The sequence below is a fragment of the Pholcus phalangioides genome, unplaced genomic scaffold (assembly GCF_987345545.1).
Source record: "Pholcus phalangioides strain wild (caught in Gottingen) unplaced genomic scaffold, Ppha-v1.0 ptg000003l_1, whole genome shotgun sequence".
In the NCBI taxonomy this organism is placed as follows: domain Eukaryota; kingdom Metazoa; phylum Arthropoda; class Arachnida; order Araneae; family Pholcidae; genus Pholcus; species Pholcus phalangioides.
Window position 1 is genome coordinate 39,301,774 of NW_028301596.1, and position 25,937 is coordinate 39,327,710.

General features: G+C 35.6%; 1 protein-coding gene across 1 annotated transcript in view; it reads right to left on the minus strand.

Annotated features, from left to right (window-relative positions):
* Window positions 1–25,937, minus strand: part of LOC149088522 (zonadhesin-like) — a 135,314-nt gene that overhangs the window by 66,314 nt on the left and 43,063 nt on the right. Inside the window, 7 exon segments of the mRNA XM_089252083.1 lie at window positions 645–815; window positions 933–1,109; window positions 5,259–5,435; window positions 10,005–10,178; window positions 10,273–10,445; window positions 10,511–10,718; window positions 20,705–20,810. Coding sequence (XP_089108209.1) covers window positions 645–815; window positions 933–1,109; window positions 5,259–5,435; window positions 10,005–10,178; window positions 10,273–10,445; window positions 10,511–10,718; window positions 20,705–20,810 — 1,186 coding nt within the window.

The window sequence follows — 25,937 nt, forward strand, 5'->3', positions numbered from 1 at the left end:
AAAAAAACAAACATCTCAAATAATAAATATCTTCACAACATCCAGTCTTCTGTATATCTTGTAAAAAATTATTACTATTATACTCCCGCGCGTTGTGTGCCTCTCCGTGGATTTGAGTAGACTGAAGCGCGCATGCGCTAACTGCGCTCACCTCCGTAAAAATTATCCAATGAGCGCCTACTTACCAATCATCGTGTGGACAGTTTCAAGAAGAATCGGTAAGTTAAAATTAAGTTACCAACTAAAGCACTTGCCTCGTGTAAACGGGCCTGTATTCAATAGACTATATTCAATTCCGAAGAAGATTCGAAAAAATATCGTTCTGGTCTATTGTTAGATCGAGCATCAGAAAGAATAACCGAGTGGTATATCGTTACGTCGTTGTAGCGAGGTTTCACTGTGTATCAATTCTGTAAAATATAAATTTGACGCCAAATGGCATCTTCGCCAATACGAGAAAAGCAATTTTGTCCATGCGCATTCAAGTGATGAAATGATCCAATCAGATTTCAGAGTACGCGTATACGACGTCCGAGTTTTGAAGGGCTTGCACATTACAAAGGGCTGATAATGCAATGGATCATTAATGTATATTATGCAATGATGTCTCAAGAATAAATCGTATGACGCTGACCTATACTTACACTCAGGACACTGATACTTTGGAATGCAAATTTTGTTTTGTGAAGATCTGCTGTATCCTGGTATACAATCACAACCACTGTTGCATACCAAAAAGTTACAGGCGCCAGTGATGGAGCAGTCATTACATATATCGACGCAACTAGAATATTGCTCGTTCAGCGGACACTCTCCTGTAGCATAAAGAAAATAAATTGTGTGTGGAAAAATTACGTATATACGTTACATGAATTTAACAAGAAATCATGATGAGTTAGATTCCTATTGCAATAACGAATACAGTTATTCACCTGGTACACACTGGTTAGGTTCAACACATTTCCCGTCATCATTCCGTATGAAACCTTTCTTACAGAAGCATCCTTTCACGCATACGTCTACGCAATTGATCCTTATTCCGTAGTTCTTGCAAGTTTGAGGACAAGCTGTTCCGCAACTTTGGTATTCTTCATTCTCTGGACATTCATCTGTAATGCGACAAATTGATTTTAAGTTTGCGATATTGTAGAAATACTACACTGGATGTCCTGTAAGTCCTGATTCGGCTTTTTTCGAGTTTTCTAATTTGAAAAATGCTCAAAATGTGATCATAAATCACTCTGTACAAATTTAGAGAGTGAAAATAGAGTATTTTAAAGGAAAACAGGCACCGTGTCCACCAGTTATCCCCAACAAAAGAGGCGACGAGCAAGAGAAAAGAAGCTAAAAGCTCACTAACTGCCCAAAAAAAGAGCCCAAGAGCCTACAGCATGCCCTATATTATTTATTATTTTCCCTTCTTATTCTTATTATTTTCTAACTATACTTTCTAATATTATTTTCTATTTTTTTTTTATCTTTTCTTCCTGTTCCCACGCTTATACGCCAGCTGGAGTTTTTCCGGCACGACCTCACACTCTGGGATACCGAACTTATATCACTTAGGGCCCTTTCACACGGAGCGGATGCGGATCCGCATACCCTTTCAAACGAGCGCTGAAGATGCGGACGAATCACCCGCATCTTTAGTTCGAAATTCATGCATATAAACTGTTTTTTCGCAATTTTTGTAATTATTTTTCTCCTTCACCCCTGATTCAGTGGCCATAGGCAGCCTAGAGGCATTCTTTGGTGGTTTAATCTAGAGCCACATAGAATATGGGAATAAAGATGTCTTCATTCCGATCCTCACAAGTAGTCGATGGGAGAAAATGTCTTCAAATATTTTGAAAAAAAAAATCCGTCTTTTCGGGAAAATATGGAAGAAAAATTCCAAAAACATCCAATGTTCGAAAAATCAAATCCAAAAACATCCAAAACATCCGATGTTCCAAAAAAAAGAAAAAAAAAATTCAGGAGATATCAAAGAATTTTCAAGTAGTAAAAAAGGGGAGGGGTAGAGACTTTCAAAATGTCTGTGCTTAAAAATATTCACATCACAATTCTGTCTTAGGCCGGGATTACACTATAAAAGTTCGTTTATAAAACTTGAAAAATGCAACCAATAGGCGGATCAGTTAAGTTCTCTCGAATGTAATAGATGTGTTTATTGGTTACATTTTTCAAGTTTTATAAAATAACTTTCATAAACCTTTTAGAGTGAAATCCCATCCTTAGATTAGCCTCACTTCTGAAACATAAAATTTCATTTTTTCAGTTTATAGACTGAATATCGAGTAAAATAAACTTGTAGGTATCGGGGGAACCACCAAAAATATTCAAGTGCTAGGGTCTTCAAACGTCTTAATCCGGCCCTGAGTGAACACCGTACGTGGATAACGTTGTTTAATAAAAGTATTTTTTTTAAAGTTTAAAAAAATTAAAAGATTAAAAATTAAAAAAAATAAAAATATTTAAAATAATATTTCAGATATTTATATTTTTTAAATAATTTTGAAAATTTAAAAAGAAAAAAATTAAAATTTTTAAATTAAATTTAAACGTTATTAAAGTATGTAGTCAATGAAATATTCGTAATGAACAGAACTGCTTATAATTTTGGCTCCGTCAGTGGCCGTTGTTGGCAGGTTTTATTGTATAAAATTGTGAAATATGGACAAAAGGCAGTTTAAGTTGCTATATCTCAATCTCAGAAGGAAACGGAGGGATAGACGTATGTAGGTACATTATATTTATGAGCAGGGACCATCATATGGTGTTTTTAAGGGTATTTATGACAAATAATTAAAAAAATTCCGTGAAAAATCACCTTCAAAAAGTAGCCAAAGATGCGGACGAATTCGCTCCGCATCGTCTGAATAGCTCCGAATAAACCTATTGTCAAAACTTCTATGTGCGGATGCGGAGCCCGCACTTAGGGCCCTTTCACACGGAGCGGATGCGGGTCCGGAAGAAGTTTTAACAATTGGAATATACTGCGCCTTTCAGACGAGCCGAAAAATCTCCGCACTTAGGAAATGTTCATGCCGGTCCGGACGTCGTCCGCATGTGTCAAAACCTAAGTGCGGGCTCCGCATCCGCACATAGAAGTTTTGACAATAGGTTTATTCGGAGCTATTCAGACGATGCGGATGCGGAGCGAATTCGTCCGCATATTTGGCTACTTTTTGAAGGTGATTTTTCACGGAATTTTTTTAATTATTTGCCATAAATACCCTTAAAAACACCATATGATGGTCCCTGCTCATTAATATAATGTACCTACATACGTGTATCCCTTCGTTTCCTTCTGAGATTGAGATATAGCAACTTCAACTGCCTTTTGTCCATATTTCACAATTTTATACAAAAAACCTGTCAACAACGGCCACTGATGGGACCAAAATTATAAGCCATTGCGAATATTTAATTGACTACATACTTTAATAACTTTTAAATTTAATTTGAAAATTTTAATTTTTTTCTTTTTAAATTTTTAAAATTATTTAAAAATATAAATATTTGAAATATTATTTTAAATATTTGTTATTTTTTTAAATTTTTAATCTGTTAGTTTTTTTAAAGTTTAAAAAAAATACTTTTCATAAACAACGTTATCCACGTACGGTGTTCACTCTGGGCCGGATTAAGACGTTTGAAGGCCCTAAGCACTTGAATATTTTTGGTGGTTCCCTCGATACCTACAAGTTTATTTTACTCGATATTCAGTCTATAAACTTAAAAAAATGAAATTTTATATTTCAGAAGTGAGACTAATCTAAGGATGGGATTTCACTCTAAAAGGTTTATGAAAGTTAGTTTATAAAACTTGAAAAAAGCAACTAATAAATTCCAAGTGCAACCGATAAATTTATTAGTTGCTTTTTTAAAAGAATTATTATAAAATTTTTATAGTGTAATCCGTACTTGAGGCCGCAATTACACTATAAACTTTTGTAAAAGATCTTTTATAAAAGTTGAAAAATTCAACCAATAGGCGCATCGGTTCATTCAAGCAAATGCAACCGGTGATCTTAATGGTTGAATTTTTCACGTTTTATCAAAGAGCTTTTACAAAACTTTTATAGTGTAATCCCGGCCTGAAGACAGAATTGTGATGTGAATATTTCTAAGCACAGACATTTTGAAAGTCCCAACCCCTCCTTTTTTTTATACTTGCAAATTCTTTGATATTTGCTGAATTTTTATTTTTTTTTTGGAACATCGAATGTTTTGGATGTTTTTGGATTGGATTTTTCGAACATCGGATGTTTTTGGAATTTTTCTTCCATATTTTTCCGAAAAGACGGATTTTTTTTCAAATTTTTTTGAAAATATTTTAAGATATTTTCTTCCATCGACTACTTGTGAGGATCGGAATGAAGACATCTTTATTCCCATATTCTATGTGGCTCTAGATTAAACCACCAAAGAATGCCTCTAGGCTGCCTATGGCCACTGAATCAGGGGTGAAGGAGAAAAATAATTACAAAAATTGCGAAAAAACAGTTTATATGCACGAATTTCGAACTAAAGATGCGGGCGATTCGTCCGCATCTTCAGCGCTCGTTTGAAAGGGTATGCGGACCCGCGTCCGCATCCGCTCCGTGTGAAAGGGGCCTTAGGTTTCGACACATGCGGACGACGTCCGGACCCGCATGAACATTTCCTAGGTGCGGAGATTTTTCGGCTCGTCTGAAAGGCGCAGTATATTCCAATTGTTAAAACTTCTTCCCGACCCGCATCCGCTCCGTGTGAAAGGGGCCTTATATCGCTGATGCGTGAGCGCCTGGTCAGGCTCGGTTCGTTTAGTTTTGTTTAATGTAGTTTGTCAAAAAAATTGGGGAAAGAAATCACAAGTGAGGGAAAGAATTGTTGTCAGTTTATGCTGCTCTTTCTCACAAATTTTCTCCGGTTTTTTAATTCAAATATCTTAGTGAATACTGCGCTCGGAAACATGAAAATTTTTTTGGCCTCAGAAGAGACGGGGGAAACAACTTTCTAATTTGAAGCACACTGCATCGTGTGGTGAGGACCGCATAAAAAAATATATTTTTTATTTTATGACACACTGTATTTTCACTCTTGAAATTGGTGCAGGGAGTTTAAATGATCACGTTTTGAGCATTTCCTAAATTGGAATCATAACGCACCGATGAACGGCTGATGATATAAAAACCGAATAAGGGCTTGCAAAATACCCTGCATACGGAAAGTTCTGAGTAATTCAAGTATATTCATAACATATATAAACTCACCAGGAACACACTGCTCAGGTTTCACACATATTCCGTCATCATTCCGTACGAGACCATCCCTACAAAAGCATCCTTCCCTGCAGACCTGTATGCAAGCGAAATCTGTGTTGTAATTTTTGCACGTTAGAGGACAGGCTGTTCCACAATCCTTGTATATTTCATTGGCTGGACATTGTCCTGAAAATCCATATGAACAAGAAGATTTTAATTTCTTCTAATAAGACTTATTTATTTACGTTTCTATCGACATAAAATCCACTTACAGTTGGAAAAGGAAGATAATCACACACACAAAATAACAAAAGAACACTTGAAAATGATGTAAAATAAACAATACATCCGATGGACTAATAAAATAAATGTTTGTGTGTGCGTGTATGAACGACACTGAAACACAGATAGCTTTAAGCTGCCTTTCCAATGGTTTTACTTGGGGAATTAGGGGATAATGCCATTGTCCACCATTACCATGACAATGATAAAACTTGTTCTTCTTTCTCAGCGACCCCCGAAAATTAAAATGGTCTACGTGTATTCGAGGGAGTCCAATATTTTATAACACCAGTTACCTATTATAGGGCTGGTGGCTGCCCAGTTCTTTTCAACCACTAATTTCGTTTTTGTGGTGGTCGTCTGTAGTTGGTTTTCTGTGGTTTAGAACTAGGAGGCACAAATGCGACCGATCTCCCGTTAAAAAGTTCCCATCACAGAGAAAAAACAGGTCTACAAAGATACAACTATTCAATCATTACACCTCACTCATAGTTAGAAAAAACTGATGGCAGATGGTGGCATTACGCATAACAAGCATTACACAGAAACGAACTTCACGTCAGGTTCGCAACACGTACACACACATTCCAACATTTACCATTCCGTTAGAAGTTCCGTACACTAATGTGGATGAGATAAATGTGTAGCTTAGTAGTCCCTTTGAAACCGAAATTACAATACATACGTACGCATGTATTTCGTAGCATTCCTGGAAGAAAATTAATAAGTTGTGTTCTTGCGGTGAAACAAAAGAGAGGGACAAAAAGGGTCTCAAGAAGGAAATTTGAAAATTTTTGGTGCCTCAAGATTATCCGGAAACTCAACATCAGCCATAACCGGCAATTCAAGAAATGCAGCAGGAGAGGATTGTCGATTATATTTTTTGTTGCTTTATAAATGAAGCAAATTCTGATCTTTCTCTTATTTGAATCAGCGATTTCAACACCAAGGGCCTCACAAGCCCTGGAATCAGGAAGTGAAAGGATATCGTAGCATATCGTTTGATGTAAATAACGCTGCCATCCTCGTCCTTCCTCCCCTCTCAAAATTACGATCTTTTCGAATACAATCATAATTTGCCGAAATATATGGTTGAGGTAAGTTTTGCCAATCAACATTTTTCTCGTCTAATGTATGGCGAAATTCGGAAATATTGCTGTGTCAGCTTCTGGCGTTCCAATCCAATAATGCTCAGGTTTATAATTCGCAAATTAGACATTATTGCTGAGTAAAGCTTTTCAGCAGTTGCCAGAAAAGTATTAAAAAAATTTCAATCTTATCTCTTCATTGGTTTTTGCTTTATAATTTTTTTAAAAGCAATCCTTAGTAATTCGTAGCAGTTCTTGAAAAGGAAACATATTATTGCTTTCATTTGCTGTGATTTTCTTAGGAAGTGAGGTAACTTCACCAGCAGGGTTACTACTGACTAGAGCAGTGTTTCTCCACCGCCGGGCCGCGGCCCGGTACTGGGCCGTGGCATCATTCATTCCCCCCCCCCTTGTCGACAAAATTTCGTCAGCACTACCCCCTACCTCGTAACACATATTATTGGGATCACAAACGTACGCGGGAGGGGGGCATGGGGTGGGGCTCGTGTGCCTTCCCCCCCCCCCCCCCAGACGAAAAAAATATATTTTTTAATGTAAAAATTATTTCTTAAAAAAATTAAAATTTCGAAAGAAAATACATTTATATGTTATTATAATCGAATTCTGTTAATTTCAATGCTATTTGAAAGGTAAGAACTCAAAAATTTTCTTTAAGAAATTCATTGCTACCCACCCCTACCTTTAAGCCATATATGGTAAACTCTTGACCCGCGGACGAAATGTGGCCCTGAAGGACCTGTGATGTTGTGCAATTATGTGACTTGTGCCACTCTCAGTATCGTATTTTGTGAGTCTATCGTGATCTTTGACACCCAGGTTCAGAAGGGCTGAAAAGGAAAGCGTTAAGTGCCTCCAAAAAAAAAAAACAGATCGAAAGGTAGAAATGGGTATTTAATTAGGTTTCTCTTTAACCTCGTTGCTGTTGAAACACAAAATTACATTCCTTAATTTTTTTATATAAAACTTCACATAGATATCACATTATTAACATCCCTTTTTTTTTTATTATGAGATCTCAGTATTACACGGGCAGGTGCACCTAATTAAAAACAACACAATTAAATTCTCGATTGTTAATTAATTGTTAATCAATTTATTATTAATTCTCGGAAGGGGGGGGGGGAGGTTTCAACCTAAAGGAACATCAAAGAATTACTACTTATCTAGATATTGTCACCCTTATTTCTTGACTGTTGACCCCGAAGTTACTACGAGACACGCACAACACTGCTAGAACACTGTGATGGATGAAATGGAGGGTTGGGCGATCATTCCTGGTAGTAATGCTATGGATTAGTAGATGGCGTACGCGATGGCTCGGTTGTCCTCCTTGGACGTCTCTCGATGGCGAACAAGGTTGTTCGGTATCATTATGTGATCTTTACGTCTTGCTTGTTTGGGGAAAGGTCTAATTCGTTTTTTCTATTATTATTATTATTTTTATTTTTTTGATTTTTATATTATCGCGGCATTATTACGACGGACCGCCATGGAGTACTCAAGGCCTGCCAGGCACAGCCACCAGAATCTCTTGCCCCGTTCAGGCTTGTGCTTCGCGCCAACTGCCCGGAAAAACCGGTACTCATCGAGTATCCTCCCTCGATTCCACGTGATCGGAGATATCCTATTGGTCGAGGTCCCGTGTACACGAGCTCTTCTCTAGGCATTCCCTGTATAAGATCACGTGCTTGGTTTGGGAGCGTCAGCTTGATGATGATGACTGGTACTTTTTCTGCCGATGAAGTTTTCATGAACGAACATGTTGAGGAATCTGCACGTACAGGGTGCTCTATGGCGTGTGTGTGGTACTGTTCAGTACCATATATATATATTTAATAATTTTGTTGTTGTTGTTGTTTCGATTATTTTTATATCTAATTTCAGCGAATAATTTCGACATTTTAACTTTTAAACACAAATATTTTTCCTATTTTCATTCATTTAGAACACATAAAAAATCTTCATATATATATACGTTTCAATTTTGAGGAATATTAAAAAAAAACTAATTTTAATCAGTTGTGAGCTGCCCCGCGGTACTGCACAATGTGGCTTGCCCCCTCAAACCAAATTTCATAAAAATGAACTAAGCGGCACATTTACAGATCTCTCAAATGACCCGTGGCACAATTGCAGAGCATTTAAGTCGCCGGCGGCAGATTTTCAGATCACTGAAGTAGGTTTCAAAGATCATTTCAGTAACCCACGTTACAGTTCCAGAACACTTAAACGATCCGTGGAACATTTAGAGATCCCTTGAGTGACATGCGGCAAAATTCTAAAGAACTTAAGCGCCCCCCCGGTGCGGTTCTACATCTAGCTCAAGTTACCCGCGGTACATTCCCAGAATCCTCAAGTCTCTTCCCCCTCGACCACCAACCAGTGAGGACGTGTCTGCACGAGCTCCCGTGGACGTAGGGAAATTCCCTTTTTCACTTAACTGACCGCACCGTTGTTTATTTTTCGAGATAATTAATTAAATTTTCGTGATATCTCGATCATACTGGCAGTTTTCACAATAATTCTCAACAAGGCGACGATTTTTCCCGCCGGATATTTTTGAAGGATCCGTGAAACATTTGTAGAAAAGTAATTCTGTAGGGAACTTATCAACAGGTAGAATGTTAGTGCAGGCGCCCAATAACTATCGAAAGTTTTTTTTTTTTTACATTTTTTGCGCACTGAATAAGATGCCACATTAAGAATATTTCATATCTTCGTGAAGGGTGGTTGATGACGTAAGAATGTTCCAAACCTTCCTCCCCCCTGTCATCAAAAGCCAGCAAATCGGAAATCCCCTTCCCCCATCGATGCTGAAGTAATACTTGAATGACCCCTGAGCAAGATTTGAATAAGCAGAACAAAAAGTTATAGCTTGCACAACAAAACATGATATTATAATACTGTACTAAAGTTGGTAGCATATTTATTTAATCTCTGAACATACAAACAAATAATAATAACGGCGGTTGGCGATAATTAAGTTACAGCAATAAAAATAAATATTCGATTTTTCATTGCTGGTCGAAACGTGTGCTACCGTGAAAACTATTATTTTACTAAGATTCGCGTTTCATTCAGTATTTAATATACATTGATAGCGGTCTTCTCTTAATATATCATACGATTCTCAGGGAACTTCGATTTTCACGGCATGCCGACGAATGCGGGGAATACGATACATAAAAGTTAAAATAAAAACATAAAATTGTAACACTTTTATTAGATCAGATGCTTTTTTGAATATGAATTCAGGAATAAACATTGAAGAACACATAATTCGAAACAGTTTTGAACTGTCAAATAAACAACTTCAAATTCTCAGAGATCCTTGTTCTTGAACTAAATATGGTACATTATTTACTGATTGGACATTGTTCTTCAGGAACACAAGTATCAGTGTATCCCATCGTGTACTGTCCGGGTGGGCAGTCACAACCTTCGACGCATTCATAAGTATCGTCACAAACTCCTTTTCGGTAGCAGTCATTGCAAGGATTCACGCAAGACGTGTACACTCGATCTGGAGAACAACCTCCTGAAATCGCAAATTATTCTATATAAGTTAAATATGAATAGAAACTACAGGAAGTCGGTGGATACGAGATTGCTTTGAAATTTGGCAAACTAACCGGGAAGGCATTGCTCTGGTTTTACGCATTTGCCATAGTCGTTCCTTATGAGACCTTCCTTACAGAAACACCCTTTCCTACAATCCGCTATGCACTTTATCTGTGCTCCGTAGTTTGCGCAAGTTCGCGGACACGCGGTACCACAGTCTTTATATACTTCGTTGGCCGGACACCTATTGTCTGAGGAAAATAGAAATACAAACAAATTTAATCTTTCAGTTATTTCCTCATGAACGACAGAGATTTGACACGTACTTATTACTTACCAGGAAGACATTGTGAAGGTCTCACGCACTTCCCATCGTCATTGCGTACGAGACCACTCTTACAGAAGCAACCTTTCTTACAAACAGCCGGGCATATGTAATTTTGAAGCTTGTAATTTTTGAAACTCTTTGGGCAGACTGTACCGCAGTCATTCCATTCTTCGTTTTTGGGACATTCCCCTAAATTTCATCATAAATTGTGTAAGAGGTTATTTTCTTTGTTATCATATCGAATTGCAGAAATGGAAGTAGAGACTCATTACTCTTTAAATTTTAACCAAATTAGCTGGTTGGTTGCATTAAATTTAATACAATTTATCTGATTCTATTTGTCTTTTTTTTTTTCTGGAATCGTCAGTAATGTAAATCTAATGCAGAGATCAGCCCAATAGCAATGATTGGCTCTTATCTACATATTTATCACATCGAACCGGAGATTCGGTAGCTCACCATACATGCACCTCGTCTATATTACTCTGCGGATTTTCTAACGAATTGGTACGTGCAGCGAGCCTCAGGGGGAGTTTTTTATCCATAATACTTGTTGTGAGTAGTGCTGCCACCTGCCATAAATTTTTCTAATTATGAGTGAAATTGACCTTTGTGTAGGCCTGTGATGAAGATTTGCTAGTTAGCTACTCGTTTTGCAAAGAATGTTTTGAAATACAGTATTTATGGTATTGTGTGTGTGTTTTTACGATCTTCCGTTAAAATGTCTCGCCACAGAGAGCACCTACAACGGCACATTATTTAATTGCACTTTACTTACAAGTTGACGTAAAGTTGGCATAACTTGTAATTGACACAGTACTTAGTATGTGCTATAATCTGGGGGGGGGGGGCATACGAGGAAATATTATAAATGTATAAATGCATATGAATGTAAATGCATTTGCATTTATGCATCATATGCATTTTGCGATATATGCATATGCTGTCCTATTTTAGCATTAATGCATATAAATGAATGAAATTAAAGAATTTCCAGTGAAAGTGCATATTTTTGAAGGCTCATTTAAGCTCACCAATTTTCTTTAAAATAATTTTTCAAATAAATATTGTTTATAATATTTTCATAACATCAGTTTTTTCCCGCAGTTGAAATTTAATGAATTAATATATATTTATAAAACATTTTACGAATATTAACCGTTTTATTGACATATCTAGAGATATGTCGAAGTGTTAAATGTTTTTTTACAAACAGTGTCGAAATTCTTTTGTTACAGGTATTTTCGTTATTCAGCAGCTACAACAAACTGAAAGTCAAAAAAATACCTGAGTGAAAAATATGTAGAAGTATGCATATGCAGTATATAGTATATAATGAGGGGATTTTTTTTGTAAATAAATACATATTCTTTACGAAATAGAAAAGATGTATTTTAAAAATACATCTTTTTTTATGCATGACGATTTTTTAATGCATATTTTCTCATTTTTTGTAAATATTTCAGAATTTTTGACTTTCGAAGAATTTCTAGTGCATATTTTGGCATTTTAAGTGCATATTTTGGTATTTTATGAGCACAGTTTGGTATTTTATCAGCACAGTTTGGTATTTTAAGTGCACATTTTGTATTTTAAGCGCATATTTTTGCATTTTGAAGTGTATATTTGCATATTTTTAGTGCATATATTCTGGGCTCAGGCAGTATATATGATTCGAAAGTGAATAAATAAATAAAATAAACAAGTAAAATAAAAATAAAACAATTTTAAATGCAAATTAAATGGAAATAAATCCCAAGCTTTGTAGTCAAAAGAAAAAAAAAAAAAACAAATCACAGATTCATAGATTCAAGTATTACTCGAAGAAAAATCATCACAGCATTGAATATTTATTGAAAAATAGTTTCTAAAGCCGAATAGTCATCACAAAGCTGAATATTGATGAAAATCGTCCGCAAAAGTCGAATAATGAGTGAAAATAGTTCACATAGCTGAATATTCCCTAAAAAGTCGTTCACAAAGGACGCTTGGTAGTCGTGTGGTTTAGGGAGCTGGCCTCTCCTTTCACTGGTCTGCGTTTGAATCCTGAATTAGGCATGGGGTCTACTAACACGAACAAAAATTCCCTGCACAAATCACACGGGTCTTTTGGGAGTGCGCGGTGATCACGTTATTAAAAAAATGGTTAATACTGGGTTCAACAAAGCTAAACATTGCTTGAAAAATAATCACCCAAAGCTAAATATCTTTTGAAAGAAACATAATCACAAAGCTGAATATTAATTGACAAAAAAAAAAGATCGAAAACCCCTGAATATATCAATCGGGTAAAAAATTTCAAAGTTGATTTTGATTGAAAAAAAATCATCTGAAATCTAAATATTGCTTTAAAAAAATTATAAATAATAAAATACTCTTAAAAAAATTATCGTTTATCATCAATAGAATAAGCAACATTGAAACCTGAATATAACACGAAAAATTACCGTGTGTTTGAATAGTGTTCGAAAATCACTACTACAAGAAAAATATCACTTGAAAATACTGAATATTGATTAATACAATATATTTTGAGAGCATGAAACGCACGAGAAAAGTTCATTTGATATTCAAAGAATGTGATAAAGCCCAACGTGGGAACCGATTTGGACTGTACCGTAACTTAAGTGTACCTTATAAGGGATTCGTTAAGAGATTACGTATAGCGAAGCTAAAAAAAATTGCTTGAGAAAAAATATGTCGTTTTCTATGAAAAAGATACATAATAAATTTCAACTATAAACCACTTTTAACAATTATTTCAAAAGCCGAAAAAATTAAATTTCTTATGTTTTCACAGATTGCAGTTATTGTTATTACTATTATTTGTATTTATTTTTTATTTTTTGATGAAAATGCTCGCACATATAAACTAATATTCAATGTATTCAACTATTTCCATTGAAATTCATGTGAGATTTGGTTACAAACGATCAAAACATGTTGTTGATTTAAAATATTAACAAAATATTTACAAAATTTTCAATTTTAAAATTTAAACTTAAAATTTACCAATATTGCATGTCATGAATTTTTATATTTGATTTTGCCTTTATTTCCACTCCGAAAAAGGATTTGGATCTATAGACCAGTCTTAAATTTACTATATTCACCTCTTGCAGCAATCGCTTCACCTAGAATCACAGCAATAACAGCGAAGGTATAGGCTGCTCGTATATGACTCGTCATATTTCTATATTCTACTCGTCACTATAACCTTCAATACTTTTATCACAGACATAAATCAAAAATGTTTGGCAGTCTTCAAATTTCCTACGTTGATGTCACGAATAGGATGATATTGTTCTCGTTTAATAAAATCTCCTCAAAAGTCTGTTCTTTTTCCTCAATTATACAAGGCTTATACATATGTCAGAATTATAGTATTTACGCTACTTATTAATATGAACTTTAGGTTGTTCCATGAATCAGCTGTGCTAATAAGAAATGAAGAAAGGAAAATACATTGAAAATGAAAAAAAGGCAATGTTCTGAAAAAGAGCAAAAGAGCGTGACAGACACGAGATGCAAACTTTAGATTATCTATTTTTTTCTCCATGCAGTCACAGCTTTCACTGAAACTGGAATTACGTCATATTAACACGATAAATTAAGAGGAAGTTCACTTATATATGGAAAGAAAGAGATCACAAAGTGTCACTTGAGGAAATGCAAGGTTTTCTGATGATGACAGTTTCCAGAATTGTGACGGTTGCGATCAAATTTGCTCGGGAATTAATACAAATACAACGCCCCAACAGCCAAAATGCCCAACGAGGTGGCTGAGAAAAAGATGCCCAAAAAAAATTTGGATGTCATATATTTCAAAAATACAGCAACCCAGTTAAAAATGCAATTAAAAATTATAATCAATATATATACATGATAAAATATTATACAATGCCCATAAAGAATACTTATGGTTGTGTTATTCTAAGAATGGATAGCTTCTCGATTTACCCCAACATGTTTATCGTATTTCTTTTTAAACGTATCAATTGTGCTATAATTTACTACCTCCGGGGGTAAGCAATTCCATTTATTAACAACCCTGTTAGTGGAAAATTCCCTGCGACACCATAACCTTGCATTGTCCCTCACCAATCGATACTGGTGTCCCCTTGAAAAAGCAGTCGATTGACGGTGTACTAAAAGTTCATGGTCCATCCTATTCATCCCATTGAAAATTTTGATCACTTCGATCATATGTCCTCAACACCTGCGTTCATCCAATGTAAACATATTCAAAAAATGAAGTCTGTCTTCATAACTCAAGCTCCGTGTGCCAATAAGGACACGCGTATCTCTTCTCTGCACCCCTTCAATCAAGTCTATGTCCCTCTGTAGGTATGGTCTCCAAAACCTTACAGCATACTCCAGTCCAGGGCGAACTAAGCCTCGAAAAAGCGGAAGAATGACTTTAGGAGAACACGAAGAGACCTTTTTGAAAATGAGACCAAGCATTCTATTCGCTTTTTTGACCACCGCTGAACAATGTTCAGAAAACCTAAGCCGCTCGTCAATGAGAATTCCCAAATCGGTGACCCTAGTTGCATCCGGGATAGTGACATCATTTAACACGTAAGAGAACCGTCAGTTGTTCGAACCAAAATGAGCGACCAGGCGCTTATCAACGTCAAACGTCATGCTCCATTCATTTGCCCATGCTGCAATCCTGTTTAAGTTGGTCTGGAGTAACTCCTTTTGATTCAAGATTACCCCCATTAGCTTCACATCATCTGCGAATTTGCTAGTAATCCCATCGATACCCTGATCGAGTTTATCGATAAAAAGTGAAAAAAGTATGAGGCCAAGGACACTTCCTTGAGGAACTCCACTTGTGACGTCCGTCCAACCAGAGAATTCCCCGTTCACCATAACTGGTTGCGACCTATCTCTTAACCACGATTCTATCCAATTCAACAAGTTGCCCCCAATTCCAATCTCATGTAAACGTTTCAAGCGTTTACCAAGTTGGACCCAATCGAATGCCTTCTGGAAATCAAGGTAAACAACATCTACAGTTTTGCTTTTACCCAAAGCTTTAGTCACGTGATCATAGAAGCAAAGGAGGTTAGTTACACATGACTTCCCCTTCTTGAACCCATGCTGATTATCCGACAATACATTATTCTCGTCTATCCACTTCACAAACTGCCTTTCGATGATAATTTCCAAAATTTTCGAGAGATAACTCGTCAAACTCACAGGACGATAATTTGACACCGCTTCTCTACTACCCTTCTTAAATATCGGAACAACATTAGCAAGTTTCCAATCCCTTGGGACGATACCCTCAGCAACACTACTCCTGTATATCTGTGCGATTGGCCCCAACAATTCATTAGCACATTCCCTGAGGACCCTGGGATAGATATCATCTGGTCCTGGTGTTTTGCTTGCACATACATTTCTTAGAAGATTTAGGACCTCCCCGTCTTCTACTTGAATATCGTTGAGGGTTTTATTACCCCATGCAATCCCCATATATCGAATATCATTATCTCCATTAAAAACCGACGCGAAAAAGTAATTGAAAGCACTACACATGCCTACATTACTCTCTAACCTAGAGTCTCCTATCGAGAGGGGGCCAACTGTCCCCTTACATCCATTATTGGCGTATCGAAAAAATGATTTTGGGTCAGAGCCAATATTATCTGCCAACCTAGATTCAACTTCCTTTTTACTATCCCTTATCGCTTTCTCCAACACTCTTCTTTTATCAGTAAACAATGATAGGTCCCCCGCCCACTTTTATACTCTCTGAATGCTCTATTCTTTTCAAGATAAAGGTTACGCACGCTATCCGTGAACCATAGAGGGTGAATTGATGATTGAAGTCACTAGTAATGCATTCCTCCGGACTTACACATACCCCATCGTCGTTTCTCACGTGGTTTACAAAAGCGTCCTATTTGACAAGATTGTATGCAGCTGGATTCTGTTCCAAAATTTTGGCAGCTTAGTTCTCAGGCCGATCCTCATTCGCTGTATTTGTTGGACATACCGCGCAATATATATATATATATATATATATGGTTCAGAAATATATGATCAATGATTTGACATCCTAGTTGCTACGTGGACCTGAGTGTAGAAAAGTATATACGGGGATGTTTGTTACTCTAAGGGTAGCCCAATGAATTATGGAAAATTAATACTATATACATCTATATATGTTACAGACACTTTAAATTGTTTCTCTTGAACGAAAATATACGAATAATGACAGGTTAGCTACTGTGAAAAGGGGTGACCACTCTGTCATGGACGTTCTCAATGTATCTAATGAATTTAATGGTTCTGATTCCCATGAGCAGTGATCACTGCTGTGTGTGTGAAGATGTTGATGTAAATAATATCTTCAGTGATGCGTTGAATGTAAATCTGGCTCCTTATCTGACATGCAAATAGTTTGTTAAAAAATAATACAAGTAAAATTATAGAAAAAAATAAGAAATCTAAGAAAAAGTCTATACTTAAATTTTTACTTAGATGCGATCATAAATCCTATGCTATCCTATGATAGCATCTAAGTAAAAATTTAGTAGACTTTTAGTAGACCTAAGCCAGTGCAAAATTTTACATGTCTCCTATACTGAAGTTTTTACAAATTTTCAAAAAAATGCATGGAAAAATGCATGTGTGTATGATAAAATTTCATGAAGTCAATGTAATTAAATAAAATATGACTCAAAATAAAGAAATCTGTTCAGTTCATGATATGCTGAAAAATATTGAAATGTTATCGACTCATTTTTATCCGAAATTAAATTTTAAAAATTTCGAATACTTTAAATTATGTTTATAGCCAAACTATTTATGAATGTATCTCAAATATTTCACGCCACTTTATGAACTAAATGGGTTCCTTAATTTTCAATAAATTTTTATTCAATTTCATTGATGTCATGCTATTTCATAATGCCCGCAGGCTATTTTTAATACGTTTCTTTGAAAAAAAATTAAGAACTGGAGCTATGTAAAATTTTGTACTTGCATAGGACATCATATACAATCAAATATACGTGGTAAAAATTTTGAAATTAAAAAAATGGATAAATAATATTTCCACCAGTCTTTTTTTTTTTCATTATGCTAGAAGATAGGAGACCCCTTAAATGCTTCATGGTCTTTTCACCAACCTTGTATATTTTGGTGAATGCATAAATGAACTCACGGGGCACGCATTTGTCACGTCTTACACGTACGCCGTCATCATTCTTCAAGAGACCTTGTTTGCTAGAAGCATCCTTTTAAACAAACTGCTAGGCAAGCGATTTCTTTCGTATAATAATCACAGAATGATGCGCAAGATCCGCATTCAGTGTACTCCTCATTCTCTGGACAGACTTCTAAGAAGTTCAAATCATAAATAAACTATTTCAATATAGTAATTTCATTCAAGGAAATAGAAATAATTATTTTTAGTGATACAGATGACCAAGATACTCCAACAAAGGGCGCACAACCTTTCAATTCCGTGTTCCAGATTTGTGGCATTTCTGTCTGTTGCTGACGAGAAACATGTTTATAGAGAGTTGACATATGACCAGTATTTTTAGTGACATCCTTTTAATTTTTGCCGTCCCAAATCTTTCATAAAATGTCCCGTTTTTTTCAACAAGGCTTAGGTTAATTTTTGAAATAGGAGTTAAAATTTTTTCCATGAGTGTTAAATTGTCATTGAGCGATAAGTATGGACACTCTATCACAATTAGTTAATGTCGTATACAGTCAAACCTCTCTTTCGCAAAAACTCCATATCTCGAAAAATAAAAAAAGAGTTCTTGAATTTTCTGTACTAAATCAATGTATTTTCACCTCTCTGAGTCGATATAATTTTCGAAAAACTTCCTATCTTGAAGGCCAAGCCCAATGATAGTAAAAAGAACGCACTTAAATCCCTTACTCTCTCTCTCTCTCTCTCTATTTTCCCCTTATCCATATTGTTATATTGTTGTGGGTGAGATTACCATACGTCCCGCGTTGTCACGTATTTCCGGGATTATCACTATTTTCTGTTTGTCCCGACTTTTTTCAAAGTCAAAAAAACAAAAGTCCGGTTTTTCTTCGTTTTTTGTCAAATTTTTCTTGAATTTGTTATTTAATCAAAAACATCATTGATACAAGTAATTTTCAACGGACTTATTGAATGCAATATTATCATATTCGCATTCCACGCCAGATGTGGATCAGATCTGGTGGTTCACTCGAATTTCAACGATTCTGAGAACAAGGTTGAAGATGAAACTGCAAAACATTTAGGCGTTACTAAGAAACACTTAAAACTCACCAACCGCAGTCAGTTTGCCTCCTTCAAGGGCCAGAACTCCCCATTTCCTCCAAATTAAATCTGGCACCCCCCAGGGTTCGGCCCTCTCGTTATTATTATGTTTGATTTATATTAACGATCTTCCTAATTCCATCAATTGCCATATCAGACTCTTTTCAGACGATTTCGTCATCTACCAATCAGTGCAAGACGAATCCGACCACGCATCTCTCCAAAATAACCTCAATATTGTATCGGAATGGTGCTCGTTCTGGCAATTACCCCTTAATCCTTCCAAAACAGTTTTTATGAAAATTACCCGCAAAAGACTTCCCCTGGATTCTTTTTACTCCATCAATAACTATTTAATCACCGAAGATTCTAATTACAAATATTTAGGTGTAATTATTTCTACCGACCTCTGTTGGAATCTCCATGTTGATTACGTCTTTCATAAGTGTCTCCAAAAATGTTTTTTTCTTCGTCGAAACCTCAAAAACTCTCATCTCTGCTTCCAAACCTACATTCTTCCTGTATTCTCATATGCCTGTGAAATTTGGGACCCACTTACTCTCTCAAACGTAGATAAATTAGTATCTATTCAAAATAAATCCGCCCGCTTCATTATTAACTGTTTGTCATCCTCCGCCTCCGTCACTGAACTCATCAACTCAATATGCAATAGCTTTTCACCCGTATATATAGATATCTCTCTCGATTATCTTCCCTTTTCAAAATCCTTCATGGCCATTTTCACATATCCACACTTCGAATTTCCCAACTCCAGCTTCATACTTTTGAAAAAGAATTAACCATTAACAAAAATTGAAATGCATCTTTGCATCCACAGATTGTTTCAAATTCAGTTTCTTTCCTCGAACAATAACCGATTGGAACAACCTCCAATCAGAAATTAGTTGTACAACAGTTTCTGATTTCCTTTGTAACATCAATCGTCTCTGTCAAACTTCACCACCGCATTCCCTTGTACAGACCTCAGCCAAACAATATTGCATAAATAAATGAATGAAACAAATATTTCAGTATTTTAGGGCATATTTCAGCATTTATATGGCATATTTCAGCATTTTTAGGGCATATTTCAGCATTTATATGGCATATTTCAGCATTTATATGGCATATTTCAGCATTTATATGGCATATTTCAGCATTTATATGGCATATTTCAGCATTTATATGGCATATTTCAGCATTTATATGGCATATTTCAGAGTTTTTAGGGCATATTTCAGTATTTTAGCATCCATTTCAGCGTTTTAGGGCATATTTCAGTATTTTAGCATCCATTTCAGCGTTTTAGGGCATATTTCAACTTTTTTTAATAAATACTTTGCCATTTATTTACCGCATGTATTCCGCGCACTAAAATTTATATGTCTCTTGAACATAAAGTTTTCCAAATTTTCAAAAGAAATGCATTGAAAAAAGCTTGTGCGCATGATAAAATTGCATGAAATCAATGTAATTAAATAAAAAAATGAGTCAAAATAAAGAAAAGTACCAAAAACCCAAGTACTTATCAACGGATCTCAAATATTTTATGTTACTTTATGAACTGAATAGTTTCCTTTATTTTCAATCAAGTTTTATTCAATTTCATTGATGTCATGTTATTCTACCATGCACTCAGATTGTTTTAAATGCGTTTTTTCGAAGATTTGTAAAAAATTAAGTATTGGAGATATGTGAAATTTTGTACTGGCGAATAGGATAACATATACAATCAAATATATGCGGTAAAAATTTGAAATTAATCAATGGATAGATCATATTTGCACCAAAGAGTTCACTATGCTAGAATATAGGAGACCCCTTAAATGCACCATGGTCTTTTCACCCACCCTGGATATTTTGTTAAATGCATAAATGAACTCACGGGGCAAGCATTGGTAAGGTCTTACACATACGCCGTCTTCATTCCTCAAGGAACCTTGTTTGCAGAAGCATCCTGGTACACAAACCGCCGCGCAGCCAATTTCTTTTGTATAATAAGCACAGGTTGACAGGATCCGCATTCAGTGTACTCCTCATTCTCTGGACAGACTTCTTTGGAGACAAATTATAAGTAAACTATCTCAATATACTAATTCCATTCCAGCAAAAATCATTAATTATTTGTAGTGATAGATACACATAACAAAGGGCGCAAAATATTTTTTTCAGTCCGCATTCCAGATTTGCGGCATTTCTGCCTCTCGCTGGCGAGAAACAGGTATATAGAGGGTGAACATATGACCCGTATTTTACGGGATATCTCCATATAACTTTGCTGTCCTAACTTTTCCATAAAATTTCCGATATTTTCCCCCTTTTCAACATTGCTTAGCTGAATTTTTGAAATCAATAATCAGGATTATTTTCATGAGTGTTAGTTGTATTTTGATAAGTATGACTCTATGGCTATTAGTTATGAAATGCCTAAGAAAGTATTTTTAAAACGTTATATGCGCCATAGGCGACACGTTAAATGCGCCATGGTCTTTTCATCCGCTCTGTATATTTTATAGTATACATAAATGAACTTACGAGGCACGCATTGGTCACGTCTGACGCATACGCCGTCATCATTTTCCACTAGACCTTGTTTGCAGACGCATCCTGGTAGACAAACTGTTACGCAGGAGATGTTCTTTGTATAATAAGCACAGGTTGACAGGATCCGCATTCAGTGTACTCCTCATTCTCTGGACAGACTTCTGTGAAGACGAATTATGAATAAACTATCTCAATATATTAATTTCATTCACGTAAAAGTCAATGATTATTTTTAGTGATATATATAGACAAGACACTTCAACAAAGGGGTGTGACTTAGAGGAGTAACAGAATTAGAGACCTAGTAAGTGTGTGAATGAGTGAGAGTGAGGAACCTGTGTGGTGAGTTAGTCAGCGAGTGACAGAGTGAGTGAGCGAGTGAAAGAGTGACCGACAGAGTGAGTGAGCGAGTGAAAGAGTGACCTACAGAGTGAGTGAGCGAGTGAAAGAGTGACCGACAGAGTAAGTGAGTGAAAGTGTGAGCAAGTGAACGAGACAGCGGGTGAGAGAATGAGCTCCCTATTGATTTAATGAGTAACCTGGTGAGTGAGTGAGCTCATTCATTCACTCACTTGTGCATTCACTCATGTTGAATTGTTGTCGGTGAATTTTCACAGCGATGAATTTTCCTAATTTGTGAACTGTTGGTTGCTGAATTTTCCAAGTGGTGAATTTTCCGGACACGCATCTATCTATTAGCTACGCGTTTTTCAAAGAATTTTTCGAAATGCAGTATTTATTATGGTGTTTTTATGATCCGTCCGTTAAAAAGACTCTACCTGATTATAATTACGATAACATGTTGGGGTAAATCGAGAAGCTATCCATTCTTAGAATAAGACAACCATAAGTATTCTTTATGGGCATTGTATAATATTTTATCACGTGTATATATTGTTTATAATTTGTGTTAATTGCATTTTTAATGGGGTTGCTGTATTTTTGAAACATATGACATCCATATTTTTATGGGCATCTTTTTATCAGCCACCTCGTTGGGCATTTTGCCTGTTGTGGCGTTGTATTTGTATTTGTATTTGTATTTGTATATAATTTTCAATCATCACACTCACAAATGGAAATATAGATGGTAGCACTTGTATTTGACACATACCACGAGATAGGCACTCAGGTAGTATCTATTATTCAAAAAATAATAATAAATACAAGCAATAAAAATGAAATAAATAAATAAATAAAAAATAAATAAATAAAATAAATACCAAGTTTTAAGTAATAAAAAAAATTATATATTCACAGATGTAAATATTACCGGAAGAAAAATCATCATAAAGCTGAACATGCATTCAAAAATCATTCTAAAGCTGAATTTTTGTTCAAAAATTCGTTTTAAAGCTGAATTTCTATTCAAAAATTGTTCGAGAACTGAATAATCATCACAAAGCTGGATATTGCTCGAAAATAATTCACAAAGACGAATATTGAGTGAAAATAGTTCACATAGCCAAAAAAATCATTCACAAAGTTTAATATTGCGTCCACAAAGCCTGATATTTCTGGAAAAATCATTGCAAAGTGGAATTACCATTACAAAGATGAATATCGCGTGAAACAAAATCAACACAGAGCTGAATATCACTTTGAAAAATCAGCATTGTGCTGATTTTGGCGAATAAATCATCATCCAAAGCTAAAAATATCCTTTGAAATAAAAAAAACCACAGCGCTGAATATTAATTGAAAAAAAGAGGTATTGAAAACCTAAATATCAATTGGGGAAAAATTGCTTGAAAATTGCTTAATATTGATTAACAATAAAAAAAAAACATACCGAAGCTGAATATTGCTGAATGTAAAAAGAACAAAGTAAAGAAGCTGAATATTATAAAATTGAAACGAAAAATGATCGTGGAGCTATAATATATATAAATAGTAAAAACAACATTGCAAAACTGAATATGACTCGAAATATCATAGCATATCGGAATAGCACTTGAAAATTATTACTAGGTGAAAATAGCGCTTTTAAAATACGCAAACCTGAATATGCATAAATTCATTTTGAGTCGAGTGCACGGAATGCACGAGAAAAATAGATGTACTTTATCAAGTTCAATATTGCAACTAATTCTGACTATACCACGTACCGAATAAATAATATGTAAAGTTATTGCGCAAACAATATATAATGACAAGGAATCACAGAATTGGATATTGCATTGGAGATTATCGAGAAGTTGATTGTTCGAAAAATAATAATAAAATCGTTTTCTAAACCTAATAAATTTTTCAGCTATCCAACGCTTTTAAAAATAATATTCAAAACCCGGAAAAAGTGAAATTTTGACACAATTAAATATTTTTTATGAAAATGTTCACATAAATTCTTATATTTTATGTATTCAACTATTTTGATTAAAATTCGTATGGGGACTGGTTGCAAATGATCAATATATACGCTATTGACTTCAAATCTAACAATCTAAAATATTTACAAAATCTTATTTACTAAATTTAAAACTTATGAAACTTTACCAATATTACATTTCAAATTTATATCAAGAACTTTGGTATTGAATTTTGCCTTTACTTCCACTCAGAAAAAGGATTTGGATCTTAACCAGAATTAAATTTACTATATTCACCTCTTGCAGCAATCGCTTCACCCAGAACCACGGCAACAACGGCAAACATACAAGCTACTCGTAAATGACTCGTCATATTTCTATACTCATTACTATAAACTTCTATACTTTTATCACAGAAATAAATCAGGAATGTCTGGCAATTTTCAAATTTCCTGCGCTGATGTCACGAACACGATGGTGTTGTACTCGTTTAATAAAATCTCCTCAAAAGACTATGAGTACTGACATATACATATGTCAGACTTATGGTATTTACGTTACTTATTAAAATGAACTTTAGGTTGTTCCATGAATCAGCTGTGCTAATAAGAAATGAAGAGAGGAAAATGCATTAAAAATTAGAAAAAAAGAAAAGAATGTTTTCTGAAAAAGACCGAGACAGACACGAGTCGCGAACCTTGGATTATCTGTTTTTCTATGCAGCCCCAGCTTTCACAGGAACTCGAATTACGTCATATTAACACGATAAATTAAGAGGAAATTCACTTCTGTATGGAAAGAAAAAGGTCACAAAGTGTCACTTGAGGAAATGCAAGGTTTTTTGATGATAACAGTTTCCAGAAATGGGATGATTATTCAAAATTGCTCGAGAACAATGGAGATTGGTCACATAAAATGTTAACGAAAGCTGCAGAAAATATAAGTCGCACAGAATTTTTAAAAGCCTAGTTTGGTATTTCGCTCCATCCACTGTGACCGGTGATGTATGTTACTGCCAATCCCGAATCTGGCCAATTCGCAAACTAGCCAGCCCAGTTTCGCCAGCTCCTATATATCGAACCTTATGCGTCTCCATATATATACTGTATATATGTATATATACTAGATATCTATGATTTGGGTCATAGGAGCCATTTAAGTATTACGTCAGCATCGATGGGAAGGGGGGGGGGTTCGGATAATGCTTACGCCATCAACCACCCTTTATGAAAAAATGAAATATTTTTAACTGATCTTACTCGGTGCGCCGAAAACTAGAAGAACCTTTCGATAGTTTGTGGGCACTTGAAGTAACATTCCCCGATTGATAAGTGCCCTACAGAGCCACTTTAGTGATCTCTAAATGTTTCACGGATCCAAGTGATCTGGCACTGTGCCACGCATCACTCAAGTGATTCGTAATTATATGTCACGGATCACCTAAATAATCTGAGAATGTGCCGCGGGTAACTTGAGTGATGCAGAACCGCACTGGGGGCCACTTAAGTGCTCTAAAACTATGTCACATGTCACTCAAGGGATCTCTAAATATGTCACGGATCGCTTAAGTGTTCTGGAACTGTGTCCCTGGTCATTTAAGTGATCTGAAAATGTGTCACGGGCGGCTTAAATTATCTTGAAAATGTGACACAGGCCACTTAAATGCTCTGGAATTGTGCCACAGAACATTTAAGCAAATGTGCCGCTTAGTTCATTTTTACAGAATTAAGTTTGAGGGAGGCAGCCCGCATCAGATAACCTCCGGGGCCATATTTGGTCCGTGGGCCAAGGGCCTTTATGCGATTTATCATTATATGGCTTAAAGGGTGATGAACTTCCGCAATGAATTTATTAAAGATAAATTTTGAGTTCACAGTCTTCAATAACATTGGAATTAACAGAAATTGATTATAATAACATAAAGGTACTTTCTTTCGAAATGGCAATTAAAAGAAAAACATTTTGACATTAAAAAAATACATTTTTGATCGTTGGGGGGGGGGGGAGCACGAGCCCCCATGTACATCTCTGATCCCACCAATATGCTAGGATTCAGAGGGGCAGAACTGATGACGGAACTTTGCTGACGGGGGGGGGGAGTGGGGAGTGGAGTCAGAGATTTGCTTACTTTTGCTGACAGGGGGTCAAAAATGGCTAAAAATTTGCTTACGTAATACTTGAACGGTCCCATATCTGCTTTGACGTATTTTTTTGCGATAATTATATCTATTTATAATTGGCCATAGCTAAAAAATAATTACCATC